This window comes from Silene latifolia, chromosome X, assembly GCF_048544455.1.
Source record: "Silene latifolia isolate original U9 population chromosome X, ASM4854445v1, whole genome shotgun sequence".
NCBI lineage: Eukaryota > Viridiplantae > Streptophyta > Magnoliopsida > Caryophyllales > Caryophyllaceae > Silene > Silene latifolia.
The window spans coordinates 3,530,423-3,550,341 of NC_133537.1; the positions used below are offsets into that span (position 1 = coordinate 3,530,423).

Below are 19,919 nucleotides of genomic sequence, written 5' to 3' on the forward strand. Positions count from 1 at the left end.
TCAATACATACACAATCCTTTTTCATTTTCTTCTCCGTTCGTCGCTCTTCATGGCATCAGAGCATAAGTGAATTGATCTTGGTTCTTTAAAAAAAAAAAAAAAAAAAAAAAGGCAAAACAAAACAGAGTACTCTTTTTGCGATGACAGGAGGAGATGCAGGAAAGCAGGAATTCACCGCGGCTGAAATTCTTCAATTGCGGACTCTCTTGAACAATAAGGCAAAAGGTAGTCAGACACCCGTAGCAGGTACGAATAATAAAACTGTTAAGTGGTTACTCGATAGCGGAGCATCGCACCACATGACAGGTAGACGTGATCTGCTAGAAAATTTATGGAGTGGGAAAGCAGCTACTATTAGTCTGCCGGATGGGTCACATATGGTGACAAAGGAACACGGAAGTATACAGTTAAATGACAACTTTATACTTAAGGATGTCCTTTATGTTCAAGGGTTAAATTGTGATTTAATTTCCGTTCAACAGTTGATTAAAGAAAATAATTGTGTCGTGACGTTTTATGATAATCATTGTGTAATACAGGACCAATCTACGAGGATGAAGATTGGACGAGGTGAGCACAATGATGGGGTCTATTACTTCAATGGTGGACGAGAGCATACTGTGGCACGAGCAAGTGTGCGTGATGATACAAGGCTTTGGCACAACAGGCTTGGACATCCATCCGCTAGTATTTTACCTCTTTTCTCAAATTTAGTCGGTTTTAATTTATCATGGAATGATGGTGACATTTGTGACCCCTGTTGTCGGGCCAAACAAACTCGTTCGGTTTTTAAGTCTAATAATAAGAGAAGTGTCGAATTATTTGCTCTCATACATTGTGATATTTGGGGACCATACCATACCCCAAGTCTATCGGGAGCACATTATTTTCTTACTATTGTTGATGACCGAAGTAGAGGTGTTTGGGTTTACCTTATGCGAGATAAAGGGGAAGTAAGCCATTTAATGATTAATTTTTGTAATATGACAAAAACTCAATTTGGGAAGGGAGTAAAAATTGTGCAAAGCGATAATGGTACGGAATTTCTTTCCGGGATAATGAAAGATTACTACAATGAACATGGTATGCTTTTTCGAACTAGCCAAGTGGATACCCCACAACAAAATGGTAGGGTGGAAAGAAAACACAGGCACATCTTAGAAAAGGCGAGAGCCCTTCGTTTTCAAGGAAATTTACCGCTTGAATTTTGGGGGGAATGTGTCCTAACTGCTGCGTACTTAATCAATAGGACACCTACTCGTTTACTTAATGGCCTCACACCTTATGAGATTTTGTATGGGGAGCGACCTTGCCTTGACAACATACGAGTCTTTGGTAGTATTTGTTATGTCCATAATAAAGATAAACCAAAAGACAAATTTAATGAGCGAGGCAAGAGGTGCGTATTCTTAGGATACCCGCATAGCAAGAAAGGTTGGAAGGTTTACGATTTAAAGAAAAAGCAATTATTTGAGTCAAGGGATGTCATTTTTTACGAGCATGTTTTTCCATTTGCCAATGCTACTATAACGGATCAACATGAGTCTCAACAAAGAAACACCTCTACACCCCATGTATCCATTGTGGACCAACCCCACTTGTTTGATGACCCATATAATAGTCACGAAAATGAAGAAGAGGAACCTGCAAATGAGAAAGACACGAATGAAAGGGCAGGGACTAGTAATGAACAAGAATATGAAACAAATGAAATGGCTAGGGACATAGAACCACGGGATATAGAGCATGTACCAGGTGAACAGATTGGTCGAGGAGCCCGTGAAAAATTCGAGCCATATTGGAAGAAAGATTACATTTGCAAATCGGCCCGAATTATAGACCCCGCTGCAAGTGCTCACTCACTCCAATCGACATCGACAAGGAAAGGTACTCGTTATCCTATGGTTAATTACGTCACTACCAATTGTTTTTCTAACAATCACAGGAGTTACTTGGCGAAAATAGATGCGATTGAGGAGCCACGTAACTACAAGGAAGCTGCAAAACAGGCCGAGTGGCAGCTAGCCATGTCGAAGGAATTTGCTGCTTTGGAAGCAAATAAAACTTGGACAATTGTTGATCTCCCAAAAGGCAAAAGACCCATTGGATGCCGATGGGTTTATAAGGTGAAGTATAAGGCGGATGGATCTATTGAACGATACAAAGCAAGGTTAGTGGCTCAAGGTTACACACAAATAGAAGGTGTAGATTATCACGAAACTTTTGCTCCGGTTGCAAAAATGACGAGTGTTCGTTGCCTACTCGCTGTAGCCGTCTCAAAGGGGTGGTCCATTGCCCAATTAGATGTCAATAATGCCTTTCTTCATGGGGACTTGAATGAAGAGGTATATATGAAGATGCCGCCTGGTTTCGAGGTAAGGGGATCAAATAAAGTTTGCAAGTTAATGAAGTCATTATATGGGCTCAAGCAAGCTTCGCGAAATTGGTTTGCAAAATTAACGGAGTCATTAGGGAGGTATGGTTTTGTTCAATCTATGGCCGACTACTCATTATTTACTTACAACAAAGACAATATTTTCCTTGGAATTTTAGTATATGTTGATGACATGATAATTGTGAGTAATAATGAAGAAGCAAGCAACCGTCTCAAGGCTTTTCTTGACCGTAGTTTTGGCATTAAGGACCTCGGAAGGCTCAAATATTTTTTGGGTATCGAGGTTGCAACCGGGTCAAGTGGTCTATTTCTTTGTCAAAGAAAGTATGCGATGGATATTCTAAAGGAGGCGGGGTTAGAGGGAGCAAAACCAGTCGATGTGCCTATTCAACCAAACCACCAACTAGCTTTGGCCGAAGGTGAGCTTCTCCACGACCCAATGAAGTATCGACGCCTGGTAGGAAAGCTCATTTATTTGACAATAACGAGACCGGACTTGGTATATGCGGTCCACATACTCTCGCAGTTTGTTCATGCTCCTCGAAAAGAGCACCTAGACGCTATATTTCGAGTGATACGGTATATCAAGGGAAGTCCGGGAAAGGGAATTATCATTGAACAAGATGGTGATTTAACGCTGCGTGGCTACTCGGATTCCGACTATGCGAAATGCCCATTAACAAGGCGATCGATAACCGGTTATTTCGTGTCATTAGGAAAGTCTCCTATCTCATGGAAGGCACGGAAACAAACAACGGTGGCAAAATCGACGGCCGAGGCAGAATACCGAGCTCTAGGAGCTGTGACCAGTGAAGTCATTTGGTTGAAGTCGTTTCTCCACTCACTCGGAATAAGCTGTGACAAGCCGATTGAATTATTTTGTGACAATCAGGCAGCCTTGAGTATAGCAAAAAATCCGGTTTTTCATGACAGAACGAAGCACATAGAGGTCGATTGTCATTTCATCCGGCACCATATCATCAATAAAACCATCTCAACATCATATATACGAAGCAAAGAGCAAATCGCAGACATCTTTACGAAAGCGTTAGGAGGAGCTGCCTTTCGTTTTCTTCAGTCCAAGTTGGGCATTGGTTTACCAAGTGCTCCAACTTGAGGGGGAGTATTGGATAATATTGTCACAATATTATGACGATATCGTGACGATATTATTACGACCTCCGGTGTATAATATCTAGACTAATTTAGTAGCATATTATCTTGTGATATTGTTACCATAATAGTAGGCTAACAATTAGGTAGAATATATATGGAGTTTTGTATATAAGCATGTGTATCGTATCAGTTTGATCATCAATACATACACAATCCTTTTTCATTTTCTTCTCCGTTCGTCGCTCTTCACATTTTTATGAGCCTTATTTTACGAATGTATGTATTATTATGTGCAGGCTCGTGGGAGAGAGCTTTAGTATCGTAAGCTATACTTCCGAAAAGGTGGAGATTTCTTTCGTAGTTCCTCCGACTAAATCTGTTCCATTGCAAGTCGATAACAGGTATGCATCGTAGGCTCGTAGGCTCGTAGGCTCGTAGCACATGTTGATCAATATTTTCGCTTAGGGATTAATAATCAAATAATCAATAAACGTTTGCTTCAAATGTGTAGGTATGTAATGCTCCGCGGCAGCTCTGGATTTTACTCGTATGCCATATTTGAGCGGAAACAAGGATGGCCGTCTCTACAGATTGATCAAATACGAGCTGTTTATAAGCTTGAAAGCCGCAAGTAAGTTCTCTGTTATATTCCTGATCAATTCATGGAATATAACACCAGATGTACCAGTTGTACGGTGTAGAATCTGAGTTTTGTAATAAAGTATCTGAGTTCTATTTTAAAGAATACGAGCTTTATTAGATAATATCTAATTTCATCCATTTACACAATAAAAATATAACTTTGAATAAGCTCAGAAAAAATACACATAAGCTCAATTTCTTTTACCTTGGTTGTATAATCCTATTTATGCTGATATTACATTGTAAGAAAGAAACAATGTTTAACTTTGGAGAAATGGTCAGGTTCCGATACATGGCTATATCGGACAGGATACAGCGCATTATGCCATTGCCACAAGACCGCGAATCTGGTCGACCATTGGCCTTTAAAGAAGCTGTTCTGTTGACTAATCCCACTAATCGGAAGCTCAAAGGAGAGGTTATTCCCTTCTGCTTGCTCTTGGTTACCTCTATGATGCTACATTTCGATATCTGTGACAGTGAATAAAAGCTTATGTTGGGTTTGTGCCTTGATTCTGTTAGTCGCCACTTCGAACGACTATGTGGGAGTCTTGCTCGGTATCCGTATCTGTTATTGGGCTAGGGTCTGTCTTGGGACTTATTAGGTCATTCTGTATTAGGTTTTAGACAGTGTTATATAAACTCTCTAAACCTCTCCCTCGCAGTCATGCTTATCATACGTCTGAATTGTAATCTAAAAACTCCTCACATATCAATAAAACTCTCTCCCTTCTGCCCTGTGGACGTAGCTAACACACCGTTAGTGAACCACGTAAATCTGTGCGTTGCTTTCTTTATTGTTTTTTATTTGTCTTTCTTGTTTCTGTTATAACAGCATATATGGTGAATGTAGGTGGACGATAAGTACCAGTACTCGACTGAAAACAAGGATAATAAGGTACATGGGTGGATTTCCTTTGATCCTCCAGTCGGAATTTGGATTATCACACCTAGTAACGAATTTCGGATGGGTGGTCCTCATAAACAAGACCTTACTGCTCACGTTGGCCCCAATCTACTCGCTGTATGCACTTCGCTTCTAACTCCTCATAATTCTGCCTTATATTTTATTGAATAATTATAATAGTTGGGCATCAACCATCACCTTAAGGCTTTGGTTGAGATGGTATCAAGGCCACTGTGACCAAGAGGTCACGGGTTCAAATCCTGGCTGAAATTCAGCATATGGTACGAGGGGGCCTGTGCACTAACCACTCGAGTGAGGGGGCGTAATAGGAATATCTTCAATATATTTCCCTGATGTACAGTCAATGATCTGTAAAATACACTACAGATGTTTCACAGCATTCATTATGCCGGTAAGAACTTGAGCATGAGTTTCGCGGATGGAGAGCCATGGAAGAAGGTCTTCGGCCCATACTTTGTGCATTTAAATTCCATGCCTGGTGAGGCAGACCCTCGTACACTCTGGGAAGGCGCGAAAAATCAGGTAAATAAATAAATAAATCATATCCTTTCCATCCCTTGACGAGCAAACCAGATTACTTAATCATTATAAATATCTGTTTTGCTGTAAATCAGATGCTCCAGGAAGTCGAAAAATGGCCTTATGATTTCCCAGGGTCAATAGATTTTCCCAAGGCTGAAGATCGTGGATCGGTTATGGGTAGGTTGCTAGTCGACGATAGGTATGTATGTCCTTAAATCATTTTGATTTATACACAGGTATTATTAGTTTATTACCATCCTCATTTACTATATTGTTTTTAATCTATGTATTGTTCATGATTACATACAGTTATCGAGTAGCAATGCCTGCGGCTTTTGCTTGGGTCGGTTTGGGTCCACCTGGAGAGGTTGGCTCATGGCAACATCAAGTCAAGGTCTGTACGAATTTGAAGCGCGTGCACTACTCGATCTCATTTAGGTTCAAACAATTGACGACCACAAAAAAAAAAAAAAAAAAAAAAAAGAACTAATTAGGAGTTTCTCTTTTCGGATACTTGCAGGGTTATCAGTTCTGGACTCAGGCCGATGCTCAAGGACAGTTCGTGATTAAAAATGTTCGTGCAGGCAACTACAGCCTCTTTGCTTGGGCTCCTGGTTTTATAGGGGACTTCAAATTTTCGCAAGACCTTATCATCACACCAGGTATGTCTCTGTGCGCAACTTCATTGTCGACAGTCAATTGACACGGAGGTTGGATTGACTTTTGAATAACGGGTGTGAGTATTTCAGGGAAGCAAATAGAGATGAGGGATATTGTGTATAAGCCTCGGAGAAATGGTGCTACATTGTGGGAAATTGGTGTCCCTGACCGCACTGCAGCAGAGTTCTTTATCCCTGATCCATATCCAAACCTCGTCAACAGACTTTATGTACGAGATAACCAGGACAAGTACAGGCAATACGGTTTGTGGGACCGTTACACAGATCTGTATCCCAAACAAGATCTGATATACACAGTAGGAGTAAGTGATTTTCGTAAGGATTGGTTCTTTGCTCATGTGCTTAGGTATGTACACCCGAGTCGTCCTCAATTTTTTTCAAGGTAAAGTCGAATTCAATTCATGAAGTCGTGATTAAGCATTAATGTTTATTGTAGGAGGAACGGATATAGTTATGAGCCAACCACATGGGAGATCAGATTTCCCTTAACACGAGTAGCTCCTAATACTACTTACACTCTACAAATCGCTCTTGCTGCAGCTGCGCAGGCTGAATTACAGGTCAGACACCACTGCATCCTACCTTGGCAGCGTACAGAGATTAATGTGTGACGATACTAATAAATGATATGCAGGTTAGGATAAATAACCCGGACCTGAGATATCTTCCTGTTTTTAGAACGTTGCTGATAGGAAGGGATAATGCAATAGCAAGACACGGAATCCATGGATTGTATATTTTGTACAGCATACCGGTAAAAAGTTCATTACTTAAGACTGGAGATAACAGCATCTTCCTGACTCAATCTAGAGGCACTGATTTTACGCGTGGGTTCATGTACGACTACTTGCGTCTGGAAGCTCCGTCTGAAAATATCTAATCATTTTACACGACTTGAACTAATTATACTAGCTAGTCAGAAGGAAGCCGTGTTAACTGCTTCTTGTTTTTGATGGTATATGATTTATAATTATCATTAGCAGCACTAGCATACATACTCCCCGTGTTCATTCTAAGTAACATGCGAGGAGCTTCAGGAGAACGACGACATTTTGCAGTGTTTTGTAACTGCTCTTTAGTTAAGATGTGCCATGTGTGTGAGGATGTCCATATTCGACCCTTTATCAGGACGGACTCGTGGGAACTTTCGAGTCGCTGTCCGAAAATTTTGTAAATGCTGAATTATAAACGACATTAAACTTGTTTTTCCCGTTTCAAGCAGTATTGATTATCTCACTGGTTTTGGAAAGACAACAAAGTTAACTGACATTATGGCCAATATAGGTCATTTGTATTTTTGGTTGATCACATCCGTCTCTTTCGAGATGGTTTGAAAACAATCCGTAAGGATGAGATAGGTTTCGAGTTGCTAGACATGGCTCTATTGGATAATGTAAGAAAGTCTGTGCCTTTTCACAATATAAACAGCATAGTTATGTTTATCGAGCGTCAACCGGGTCGGGTCAATTTCGGGTTTACAGACTTCCGGTCAGGTTCGAGTCGGCTTATTTCGGGTTCAAGTTGTTTTCGAGTCAGCTATTATCAAGTTTTTTATGGATAATAATCGATGTGCAAGAATAAACATTCGAATTGCTTCACATTTTACGAGTTAAGCTAACCGATATCTGCAAAAGGGACCCAATTTAACATGTTACTACTTTCATCCCTCCCCAAGTTCACACAACTTGAAATTTACAAATTCACACTCTATAAAACCCTACTCAAACTCAAAACCCTAACCCTAACCCTGGACTAAAAAAATCCCCAAATCTTATCCAACAAAATTCACCTGAAAAAATGTCTTCTTACCACACCGAATCACCTAAATCTGTATTTGATAAACTATCCGACGAATTAATTACCGAAATCCTAACCCGTATCCCCTCGAAACCTTTATGCCGTTTCAAATCCGTTTCGAAACGTTTCAATTCCATAATTTCACAGCCCAGTTTCCTTCCCTTGTACGTTTCCCGCGCATTTTCCCCTTCCTGGATCATCCTTGACCGATTACCCGAACTCGCTCCCGAGTCGACTCACCCAGTTCGGTTTCAACTCGTTGATTGCCCAAAAATCTCGACTTCTGCAATAAACCCTAGCAAATTGACGTCCGACCTGGTTACCGACCTGGCCCGGTCCAAGTACCCGGCTGTAATACTCCATTCTAGTAACGGGTTGATCTTGATTAGCTTGACAATTAATCGTGACCCGCATAAGGAGCGTGAGAAGGATCCGACTAGTTTTTCGTGGCGATTCGAACAGGAAGCGTTGTATGTGGTTAACCCGATTACGAGTGAATGGATTGGGCTTCCGAAGCCTATTGCTGACCGGACACATGCTGGGTTTACTGCCCGGGTTGACCCGGAAACTGGGGTAGTGGGTAGGTTTATGGTGGTGGAGTATCAACCTGTGATCGGGTCGGAGTATGGGTGGTTGTTGTGTTTTGTGTCGGATACGGGTAAATGGGTCAAAAAGACCGCAAATTATATGTTGGATAGGCATTTTTGGAGGTCGGAAGGGGCGTTTGAGTTTGATGGGAAGTTGTTTTGGATTGATTTGAGTGTTGGGTTGATTACTTGGGATGTGAAGAATAATGATTATTTTAAGTGTGTAGAGAATGATGAGACGGCTGTGTGTCGGTTTATTCCATTACCAAAGGGGAGGTTGAAGCCGTTTAATGCGCCTGGGTTGCAAGATGAGAGGTGGGTTGGTGGTGGAGGCGGGTTTGTGCAATTTATGGAGGTGTTTAAGGAGGGACATTGTGTTTTGAAGTTGTGGAGGTTGAAGGATTTTGAGGTTGGTGGTGAGTGGAGTTTGATGTATAAGGTGTCGAGGGAGAATGTCGAAAGGTTTTTGACTTGTGATGGTGATTGTGGTGGTGGTGGTGATGGTGATGGTAGTAGTAAGATGCCTAAACCTTGTTTTGTTCATCCTTTTGAGGCGGATGTTGTGTATTTTGAGACGGGTGATTGTATTCTTTCGTTTAATCTTCGTACTCAAAAGGTTGGGAATGTTGATGTGTTTACTCCACATCAATATGTATTTCCATTTGTTCTGCCGAAGTGGCCTTCTCCCATCCCAAAACGTCTGTGTATGTGCCCATCTAGTATCTCTTAAACTTTTTTATCATTTGCTCAATGATTTTGACATTGTAATTGTTTGGTTGATGAAAAATAACTATACTTGGATCATCTCAAATTCTCAAGTGGTTTCTTAACTCTGTTGTTATGCCTACTTGGATGAAAATGTCGGACATGAAATCTTAGACAGGCCTTTTTTTTTGTGGAAAGGTGTATGGTTTCGTCTTAAGTAAAATATCTAGGCATTGTTTTGTGTATGGCATGTTGGCAATGTCAAGTGTTGAGCCTAACATAGGCTATACCGCTATAGTTGATTAGTTGGTGTTCTGAATTCATATTTTAAAGGATGATGGATGTACTCATGTACCCATGCTAGATGTTAAATTTGGAGCTTATAGTATAGAAATTGCTCTAAAATTGTTTTATTCTGCTTTAATACTTGTATTCCTGATTCGGCCGATCATAGGTTCGAAACTTCAAGTTCTGCCACCCATTCTGGTTTTTGCTTCTTATTCTGTACATTTGTGGCAATTGAACATTATTCTATAATGCTGATGGTTACATGTCCACGATTTTGTCTTAAGCTACATTGTCATGAATCATGATGTTTGCCTGTTTGGTAATGTGCATAGGTTGCCAATTAAACTTTTTTACTGAACAACACGGCGAATTATATCTCCTTGTGTGCATTATGTAGCCATTTCTTGAATTAGGTATATAGAGGGTGATTTATTGGCGTCAGGGACAGGTATTTGAAGCGATAGCCTTTTCTTTTAACAAGTATCTCAATGTTCATCAGGAAAAAGCTAGGTGATTATTGTGACTAGCCATACAAGTGTTTCGTAAATAATGTTAGAAGGAAATCAAGGAATGGATATTAATCTCAACTTTTTAAAATATGAATTTTTTTGTGTGCGTGTTACTTTCCTGTTGTTTTTCCTTAGATACCTTGGTTGGTTCAACCGAGATCTTTTATTCAATAGTTAAGTGAGAGCCTTTATCTTATTGTGGTATACTTTTGCTCCGACCCCACTCTTTGCTCCACTGACTGTGCTCGGATTGCTGGAGCGGAAACTCGAAATATAATGCCGGGTATAGGAGTAGGAAAAGTGGATTTTTGGTTAGCTTAGCACAGGAGGGTGATCATAGATCAGGAAGCAAGTCTGACCTTCACCTTGGGAAGGGACTGGTATCGTATCTTGATTATGAGTATGCCCTCATGTTCACATTATTGGTTCTTGCAGATGCGGCTTGTGCGAAAGAACAGGGGAATGAATGTTTCAAGAGCCGGGACTTCACCGAAGCCATAGAATGCTACTCTAAGAGCATTGATCTGTCACCAAATACAGCAACTTTTGCAAATAGGGCTATGGCGTATCTCAAGGTTAACAAATATGAAGAGGCGGAGAATGACTGTACGGAGTCCTTGAAGCTTGATGCCAACTATTTCAAGGTGTATTGGCGCCGTGCACTGGCTAGAAAAGAGCTTGGCAATCTCAAAGGAGCTTTGGAGGATGTCGAACTTGGGCTGAAGCTGGAACCGGAAAATGGAGAAGTCAAGAAGCTACAAGCTGAGCTCAAGTCCATGCTTGAGAAGGTTTGGCTTCTGCCTTTACACAGTACTCGTTCGCGGTTGTTCTTGAAAAGTTCAACATGGTTTTGAAACATGACTTTTTATCATTGGATTAGCCTTTTTAGAGTTTTTTAAACATGACTTTTTATCGAAATTTTTTTCTCTTAGTCTCCACGCGTGCATCGTAAACATGATGCTGATTGGCTAGCCTAATTTCTAACGTTTCTTTTTCAGAATTCTCTAAACATATTCTACGTCTATGAGTTATGACCTCTCACCCTCTTTTGTCTCCCTTTATCACTTTCATGGTCACCATAGCGATACTAATTGTCTGTTTGATTTTCTTTCATTGATAGTTAGGTCGACGTTACTAACTGGTGAAGTTCCCCACTTCATAATAGGAATTGGATTTTCGGTGTTATTGTTTGGATTCCCAAGGAAGTGAATGTCTTTGTTGCCAAGTTATTGTCGGACGCAAATAATTGTTAATTACATTAATACGCTTGGTTTGAGACTTTGAGCCAAATCCATTTTACCTGACTAGACCCCCACTTGTACTTTTGTCAGGTGTCCAGTGCAGGATCTGATTCTGGTACGGAAGTTTCTGCGTGTGGCATGGATGTGAAGGCCGAGGGTAACTAGGATGCGCTTGATGATTTCGATGGTGTCATTGCTTCAGCTTCACGATTGTCATGTAAGCAGCATGTATAAATGCTTTTTAAACAAATTAGGAATATGTCTGTGCTAATATTATGTACTTCGTCATCTCGTTTCTGGAGCTGTGTTTTGATGCAAGGCGAATGTTGCTAATTATGTGCGTCTTATGAACGATGGGTAGTGTTGCAATCCAAAGTTAACTTTGCATCAGTGTTTGTTTTTGTGTAACTCAGCGATAGTTCACCATTTTGAGTTGTTTGAAGAAGCCAAAGACTCATCGTGATTCTTTTGCTTTGGCATATGTTGGGGTAAAGCGAAATAACTCGTTTTGCCATATGCACTTCTCAGAGCGTGAAGTAACAGTCGGTTAATACTTCATACAATTCTTGACACAGCATCCATTAGGGCCTTAGTTAGGTGTGATCCGAAAGCAATTTTTCTGTTTTCAGTTTAGAGTTAAAATTGCATGTACACCTGAACTTTGCTCACTCCGAAGGCAGGTATATTCTCCCTTCCGGGGCACTCAGATGATGTGTTTGCTTCTTTGGAGCTGTCACCTTGTCGTTTCAAGCAGTATCGATTATCTCACTGGTTTTGTATTTTGTATTTTGTATTTTGTATTTTTGGTACATATCCGTCTCTTCAATATGGTCTGAAAGCAATCCGCAAGGACGAGATAGGTTTCGACTCAGGATTCTCACTGAAAATTCGAGCGCAAGGGAGTAGAGCCATACCCTAATTATTAGAGGTACATTGTTTGCAGGAAAAACAGGACATGCCTGTGGGCTGTGCCCTTACATCTGATTTTGTTATCCGCCAACATTCAACTCGGTATTAAATGCAATCCAGTATGGAGATGTGATGCACTGATGCCCATATCTGTTCTTTCTATTCCCATTTAAATCATTAATTCTTCAACCATATAAACCTATTTAAAAATCTGTTTGTCTGACAACATTATTTATTTTCTAATTTATTTATATTTATATTCATACCAATCTTGGTATCTACAATGAGGAACCTAAGATATTTTCCTTTATCCTTTCTTATTAAATTGGCTGAAGTGAAGTGCTCCATATTGTCATCTTGGAAAACCTAGCAAACAGGTCAATCGGATTGAGTTCAGATCAGGTCAATTTCTTTGCAAGAATTCGAGTCAGGCCAGGTCATTTTTGAGTCAACTGTTATCAAGTTATCAGGGGTAATGATCGGTGTGCAACAATAAACACTCGAGTCGGGTCAATTCATGTTACGGGTCAAGCTCAGGTCTAGTGTCGGGTACGGGTCGGACAAGGTCAGTTTTGCCAGATCTCCGCCTTCCTCTCGCTTGGCCTCGTTTACAATGTGGAAGAGATTTCGGACTCAGTTCAAAGTCTGTTCACGAACATCACTCATTGAGACGTCTCTCAAGTCTTGGCACATTAACAGATCTAGTAAGCAAAACATTTAAACAGAAACAGTGTCTGGTTTAGGACAATGCAAAACGAGGAGCATGATCCACTCTAATTTTTATATATGAACATAAAATCGAAGTACAAAGAGAACAAGCTATAAATTAATCTACATGGGGCTGTTATATAGGTATAATGAACAGAAACAGCACTCCAATTGGGTCAAGTAATGAAAAACGGGTCAAAAATTGTACAAGAAATGATTACATTACAGATCTCGTCTGCATAACGGACAGGAACCATGCTTCAATAGCCATTTGTCGATGCAAGGAAGGTGAAACATATGGTGACAATGGGGCAGACTTCGAATCGTCTCACCAATTTGGAAATCCTGAATTGCATCCAAGGCCAAAATAACATCGGTTAAACAGTCTCAGCACACGCGAAAAAAATTCCTTCAAGATAACATACAGTTAGTAAATAAGCAAACCTGCAGGCAAACGGAACAAGACACTTTCTCTCCCGAAGCATCCATGTTGTTCTCCGTTGTAATTTTGATCTTAGGTATCTTATCAACAAAATCACACGATAAACCTTTCGCACCACCCGTGTCAAAGATATTGGTTACTTCCTCAAAATTTGTTTCAACAGCGCCCATCTAACCCATTCAAAAATCACAAACAACAAACCAATCATAATCAGTATGTGCCCACATCTGATCTATGTGTATGTATTAGTCATATAATTTCCATGACTTAGCAAACATCGGAAATAAATGCTACCTGACTTTGTACTGCACTTAACATGGCCGGCCCAATTCGCTCACGTACAAGTCTACCACTCAATAAGCTTGCAATGACATCAATCTGCAAAGTCCACAAATTACATTCTAATTCACACAACCAAAAATTCTAACTAATAACCAGGAAAAGAATCAATGAATTCACACGAAGTTCATTCTTCGACACAAAGTCAGAATTGGATGGATCACCATACTGAAAATCTGAAATTACATTGTTCTTTCTAGCAGGGCACACAAAGTTGACAAAATAAAAACAACAAAGCGTCTCATTATAGACGGCGCATATCCGTCTATAGCTATAGACGGACCAAATATCCACCCACTTTAAGCAAACGGCGCATATCCATTTGGCCCGTTTTGCTTAAAGTGGGTGGATATTTGGCCCGTCTATAGCTATAGACGGATATGCGCCATCTATAATGAGAATTTGTGTAAAAACAAAGGCAGGACTCAAAAGTATGGAATACCAGGTAGAGAAGACAGCCAATGCCAGATTCATCGGATCGCCAGAGGACAACAGATGATTCAAAGACCTCAATGGAGAAAACAGCACCAGAGATAGCTCCAATAGCAGCTCCTCTTACGAAACCACTCTCCGTTTCTTGACCTATCAATGCTCCTGTCATTGCTCCTAACAGTGTCCCAACTGCATTCACACATCCCACAATTTCCTCTTCTTAGAATCATCAAATTATATTCTTAATTTCTCATTTCACAATCGAAAACAAACAACATCTAGGTAGCACAACACAATTATCTGTCAAAAAAAGCTATATCAACCTCTATAAGACCAACAAACCACTCTACCTCCGTCTCATTCATTTGTTTACCTTTTTTATTCTTTGTGAGCGATATTTTAATCAAAGGTAAACAAATGAATGGGACGAAGGGAGTATAAAGCAGTGGCGGAACTAAGGGGCTAGCAGGGGTGGTGACCTCCAAAATCGAAAATTTTGAAACTTTTAGTTTACCTTATTCAATTCAATTAATAATTTTCGCCACTAACTACAAATCCTGATTCCGCGACAAAATAACAATTACACTAATAAATTCCATGTACCCCACAAAAAAATATCTAAAGAACATGAGATTTAAGCATAACCCAGATCATAATTATGTTCTAACAAGCTAAAAATTAACATAAAACATAAAAAAGATTAAAACTTTGAATCAAGAACAAGGGATCAAACCTAGAGCAAAGCAGAATGTGAAGAAAGCAGAGAAAAGATTCCCAAGAATTGCTGAAACTGCAAAATTAAGAATTCCTTTAATTTTATCAGCCAAATTTGATAAAATTGAGGGAGAATTTGCAATTGATTGAGATGGGTATGCATAAAATTCCATCTTTTAAAATACCCAAATCAAAATAAATGGATTAAAAATAAAAAAAGTTGGGATTTAATTGAAAATAAATGGTGGGATTTTTAGATTGAAATGAAAGAGATTTATAGGAATTATGGAGGAAAGAGTAGAAGAAAATGAAAGAAAGAAAACTTAGTTGCTAAGAGAAAACTATGTACACCAACTAGAATTTATATGAATGTTAATTGTTGATTTTTTGTTGTTGTTATTCAATAATGATGTACGATTTGTAATTTGGTGTGTATTAAGGAAAGTATTGAATGAACAAAATCCCGTACTCCCTCTATTCATATCCCCATAAATAGGATTATACATCCAGTTGTACCATAAGAATCCGAGCTTACGTGTGTTCTTTCTGAGTTAATTTAAATTTCATGTTTTTAATGTGTAAATGAATGAACTCAATACTTTCTAATAAAGCTCATATTCTTTAATATAAAGCTCGGATACTTTGACACAAAGCTCAGATTCTACACCGTACAACATATACAACTGGTTGTATAGTCCATGAATTGTTCATATCCGAACCTATCATTCACATTTTTTGACATTATTTATTAATGAAGAGAAATTTCGATATTACTTGTAATATATAACAGAAAGTATAGTAAGTATAGTCATGCGCAATTTAGTTCGATTCGTTTGAGTAAGTATGGTAAGAATATCAAACTTTTATGATGTAAAATTAAGTCATGTGCGATCTGGTTCGATTCATTTAACTAAGTATAATAAGAACATCAAATTTTTATAATATAAATAATAAATTGTTTACGTCAGTATGTGATCATTGGTACGTTATAAAAGGGGAATGATGTGTTTCGATTCGAAGGGACTTGGTTAAGTAATCAATCAATGAATTAATTTTTGATTTGGTTGTCATTTAATGCTAATTTGGAGACAAGGGGATTACGTTTGGACTAATTTAAGTGTATGAGTTTTTTGGGTTAAGGACAAATGTTATCCTACAAAAATGTAGGATTTGTCATACCAAAAAAAAAATAAAAAAAAATTGTTTAGGTTGTGGGGTGAGCAAATAAAAATTTTGATTGGTTTTTTTTGGATATAATCAATGTCGTTTTGAAAGTTGGTTCAGAAGGTATGGATAATACTATAAGAGTTTTTATAAATTTTAAAATAAAAAACGAACAAAATGTTTTAAAGACGTAATTTATAGAGTTGGTTTAAGAGGTTGAAATGGGTTGCATGTTATGGTAGAGTATATATTCGTTCCCGTTAGAAGTAAAAATAAATTAGACTTTAGGATATGATCATATGATCAATGTCGTCATTTAGTTTTTAAAGTTAGTTCAAATGTATGGATAAGACTACAAGAGTGTTAACGAAGGTAAATTATAGAGTTGGCTTGAGAGGTTGATATGTTTTGAGAGTGTTATCGGTAACTGTGTGTTCATGTAAGAGAGAATTAAGAAATAAGATATTTTAATTTAATTTCTTTTATAAGAAAAATGAATCGTAATAACCCTCGTGACCAGCACTTTTAATCCTAAATTGCAATTATGCCTAAATAATCAAAAGTATTGTTCGTCAATTTTCCATTAAGAAAAAATGGTTTTTTTGAAAGTGAATTATCATAAAATTACGATAAAACTTGATATTGTTTAGATTATTTCTTTAAAAGGGAGAATGAGGGAAGTGTAAATAAAGTCGTTTCTTCAAATTTCTTAAATTTTTTATTGACATATATTCTTTCGTTTTCAAAAAAAAATATTGACACATTTTTTTAGTATTTTTTCAATTTATTTGTTGGAAAATTTACGGCACCAAAAATCATTGACAATTTAGAATTATTTCCAAAAAAATTACAACTTGATATTATTAAAAAATAGATGATAAACACGTAAGGTGATTTGGATATAAATGTGTAATGATTCTCCATACAAGGTGGCTCAAAAATATCTCCACATAAACAATATAAAATTCAAACTACATGATCTCACTCACCTAAAGCACATTTGTATAATGGTTTTATTATTCTTGCTTTCTCATCAAACAATGTCCAAATGCAAATCTTGACACCAGTTAGTCTTGCTGAAGACAGATCGGAATAAGTGATGGATACTACCACTCACAAAACGGATAGGGGGACAAGATGGGGGCACCCCCATGTGCTTCCCTCTCTCTTCTATTTGGGTCATTTGTGAGAGGAAATGGTATCCGTCACTCTAAAGTAACGGATACATGCCGTCTTCAATGAAATTTTGTGTCTTAACACATGCACAATGGAACTTGACCCGTGATCATCGTTGTACAATTTACTATTACATATTTACATTCTTCCCCTTATATTCCCCGACTCAACTAATTCTTTACATTTTATTTTATTAAAATACTCTTTATAAAAGATAGAAATGTACAGAACTTGTTGAGTTGGAAGGAATAATTGAAACGAAGGAGGTTTAAACTAAGAAGGTATTCGCCTTTGCGCTAACAAATTAAATAAAGCTCAAGCAAACAATTATAGAGTACATATTTTTGGTTCGGAATACTCACAGGTCACAACACAAGTTTTTACATTAGACAGTTAAAAACTAAAAATGTAGAGTATGGGTTTTGTATTTTTTTTCTCAAATTACTACGTATTTACAAATTTAAAACTGGAAACCAACAACTCGATAAATAAATCGTGTAAAAAGAAGAATAGTCCTCAATTAACTAAACTAGTTATCAGGAGTTGGCATTCTCTCCATTTTCCAAAAGAGGGTTTTATAAATGCTTTTCACATTCTATTTTATTTTCCCGTTATTTTTCAAGATGAAACTTGAATCGTTAGATCACTGCAAAATGAAATCGAGATCGTTGAGAGAAAATGAATCACTCAATTTTTTTTTTAGAAAATGGAGAGAATTCTAATTGGGCTTTCAGCGGCTTAAATCGAGTGGCTTGGAAATGAAATGAAGACGTAAGCATGGAGATGTAGAAGACACTACATGTCTCCAAACTCTGTTCCTCCACCTAATACACTTTTTTTCTTATTTTTTTTTATTTTTTCTCTTACTCTTTTGTCTTCTTCTACTGTGGGTTGAAATGAAAGGAAACCCAAATGTCCAAAAAAGGAAAAATGCATGGAAACCCAAATGTCTCAAAAACCAAATGTCCCACAAATTTCATAAACAAGTTGCTAATAAAAAAGGTTAGATCCAAATTAACAAAAGAAATTTGTAATTTTCGTCATGACTCATGAATATCACGTTTAAAAACGTCAACTAAGTCAGCTGATATGTGCCAAGTAATCTAGAACATGATCTTTCTCCTTCACCATTTCGACTCATCGAGAAAAGCAATCGATAAATTTAAGTTAAGATGTTAAAAGGGATTAATTACATGATGGTGAAAATGGATTGAGAAGTATAGGGTAACTAACTCGAAAACGAGGACTTTAAAACCCACAGAAGACTCATTTTCGGTGAAGGTAGGAAGGTTCTCTCTAGGAAAGTATGAGTATGACAATAAGGACTTTAATCCAGAAACTTTACCAAACACAATGAAAAGTTTTAAGTCTTTCTTTAGTTCCACATTTGGCTTACCCTATTTAATTTACAAGTTGACATTTCTCAATTTATATAAATAAATAAATATTCTAGATTTCGAGATATTTGATTTCACAGGTGGGTGACCTACCAAATCAAAACCTGGTGAGTTAGTGAATAAGTAGGAGATACCTGTCTCTAATTGTAGTCTGTATCTGATAGTAGAGCACTGCAGTGGGCTTCAGAGTCAAATGAGACAGTTGGGTGTCTGAATTATTGTCGATATCACAGGATCGACTTCCTACTCCTGCAAAGCTGTCATCTGCATGCTGAATGTGGATGCACAACATAGTTCAGAAGCAAATGAAAGAACAAAATGTCGAAACAATGAACCTGAAAAGAGAGCGGTGCAGTCATACGAAACATATACAGATTCAGAATGTTACCGATATGTTAGTTGAATTATCTACCCAAAAAATCTTCTGCCTTCTGATTTACATTATATAACTGAGAACTATTGAAGTTTGAGTATCCAACAAGAATTATGCGCGAAATCAACAAATACAGTAACATCAAAATTGTACGGTTTTAATGTTCTCAACTCCTGTCTCCTATTGGTTCACTACAAACAAAGAACCTTTTCCTTTTTACAATCAAAACAGACTCATAATTTATTGGGTGGTAGATACAACAGCTATTTGAATGAGAAGGAATTTGACCTGCAATCTGCAAGGGATGTGAAGAATGGTGAAGTAATTAACAAATATGATACATGAACATAAGTATCGATAAACATGGGCCGTGCTCTTTATCAGATTGCAATCAGGACTTCTTTAAACCAGAGAAGATGACATGACATTAGACATTAGGACTAATTTAAGCCAGAGAAGATGATCAGAGTTTAGTAATGTCGATCCTGAACAGAATGTCGTAAAACATAAGACTAGACTATTTCATCAATCAGTAACAAAACAAGCTTGATGGACACACGAAGCTATATCTCTAATAATATAAACTACGTATCTTTCTTGGAAATGTTCTCTTTTCAGTACCATTTAGGCCTCACTCAATTCTCGTAACTGACTTTTACACAGCAGAGAAATCCAACTTTTAAGGGGAAGGGGAAATAATACATGAAAAATTGAAGAAATAAGTGAATTCAGGAAAGAACGAGAGGGATACTCGTCTCTGTTGGATGACAGCAGCGCAAATGATAAGGCATCAAAACCCACGCAAGCAACGCCCATAAAACAGGCTGCGGTCATTTGGCACGTGATCCAACATG

The 19,919-nt window shown here is 38.1% G+C and overlaps 2 protein-coding genes across 2 annotated transcripts; one reads left to right on the forward strand and one right to left on the reverse strand.

The window, feature by feature from the left end:
* Positions 1 to 7,941: 7,941 nt before the first annotated feature.
* On the forward strand, positions 7,942 to 11,801 carry LOC141622308 (putative F-box/kelch-repeat protein At4g22430). Its single transcript, XM_074438361.1, has 3 exons — positions 7,942 to 9,372; positions 10,606 to 10,958; positions 11,502 to 11,801. Exons 1-3 carry the CDS (start codon positions 8,082 to 8,084, stop codon positions 11,574 to 11,576), a joined length of 1,719 nt encoding a protein of 572 aa, XP_074294462.1. The 5' UTR covers positions 7,942 to 8,081; the 3' UTR covers positions 11,577 to 11,801.
* Positions 11,802 to 13,058: 1,257 nt separating this feature from the next.
* On the reverse strand, positions 13,059 to 15,408 carry LOC141622307 (NEP1-interacting protein-like 1). Its single transcript, XM_074438360.1, has 5 exons — positions 14,975 to 15,408; positions 14,252 to 14,430; positions 13,765 to 13,848; positions 13,473 to 13,640; positions 13,059 to 13,373 (listed from the first exon to the last, which is right to left on the reverse strand). Exons 1-5 carry the CDS (start codon positions 15,126 to 15,128, stop codon positions 13,251 to 13,253), a joined length of 708 nt encoding a protein of 235 aa, XP_074294461.1. The 5' UTR covers positions 15,129 to 15,408; the 3' UTR covers positions 13,059 to 13,250.
* Positions 15,409 to 19,919: the final 4,511 nt, after the last annotated feature.

Bases quoted from the DNA above. Each gene is read 5' to 3' on its own strand.
- LOC141622308 (XM_074438361.1), top strand. From the start codon at position 8,082: ATGTCTTCTTACCACACCGAATCACCTAAATCTGTATTTGATAAACTA. The intron at 9,373-10,605 runs GTATGTGCCCAT...TGGTTCTTGCAG, and splicing joins TCCCATCCCAAAACGTCTGT to ATGCGGCTTGTGCGAAAGAA. The intron at 10,959-11,501 runs GTTTGGCTTCTG...TACTTTTGTCAG, and splicing joins TCAAGTCCATGCTTGAGAAG to GTGTCCAGTGCAGGATCTGA.
- LOC141622307 (XM_074438360.1), bottom strand. From the start codon at position 15,128: ATGGAATTTTATGCATACCCATCTCAATCAATTGCAAATTCTCCCTCA. The intron at 14,431-14,974 runs GTTTGATCCCTT...GTGTGAATGCAG, and splicing joins CACATTCTGCTTTGCTCTAG to TTGGGACACTGTTAGGAGCA. The intron at 13,849-14,251 runs GTATTCCATACT...TGGACTTTGCAG, and splicing joins TTGGCTGTCTTCTCTACCTG to ATTGATGTCATTGCAAGCTT.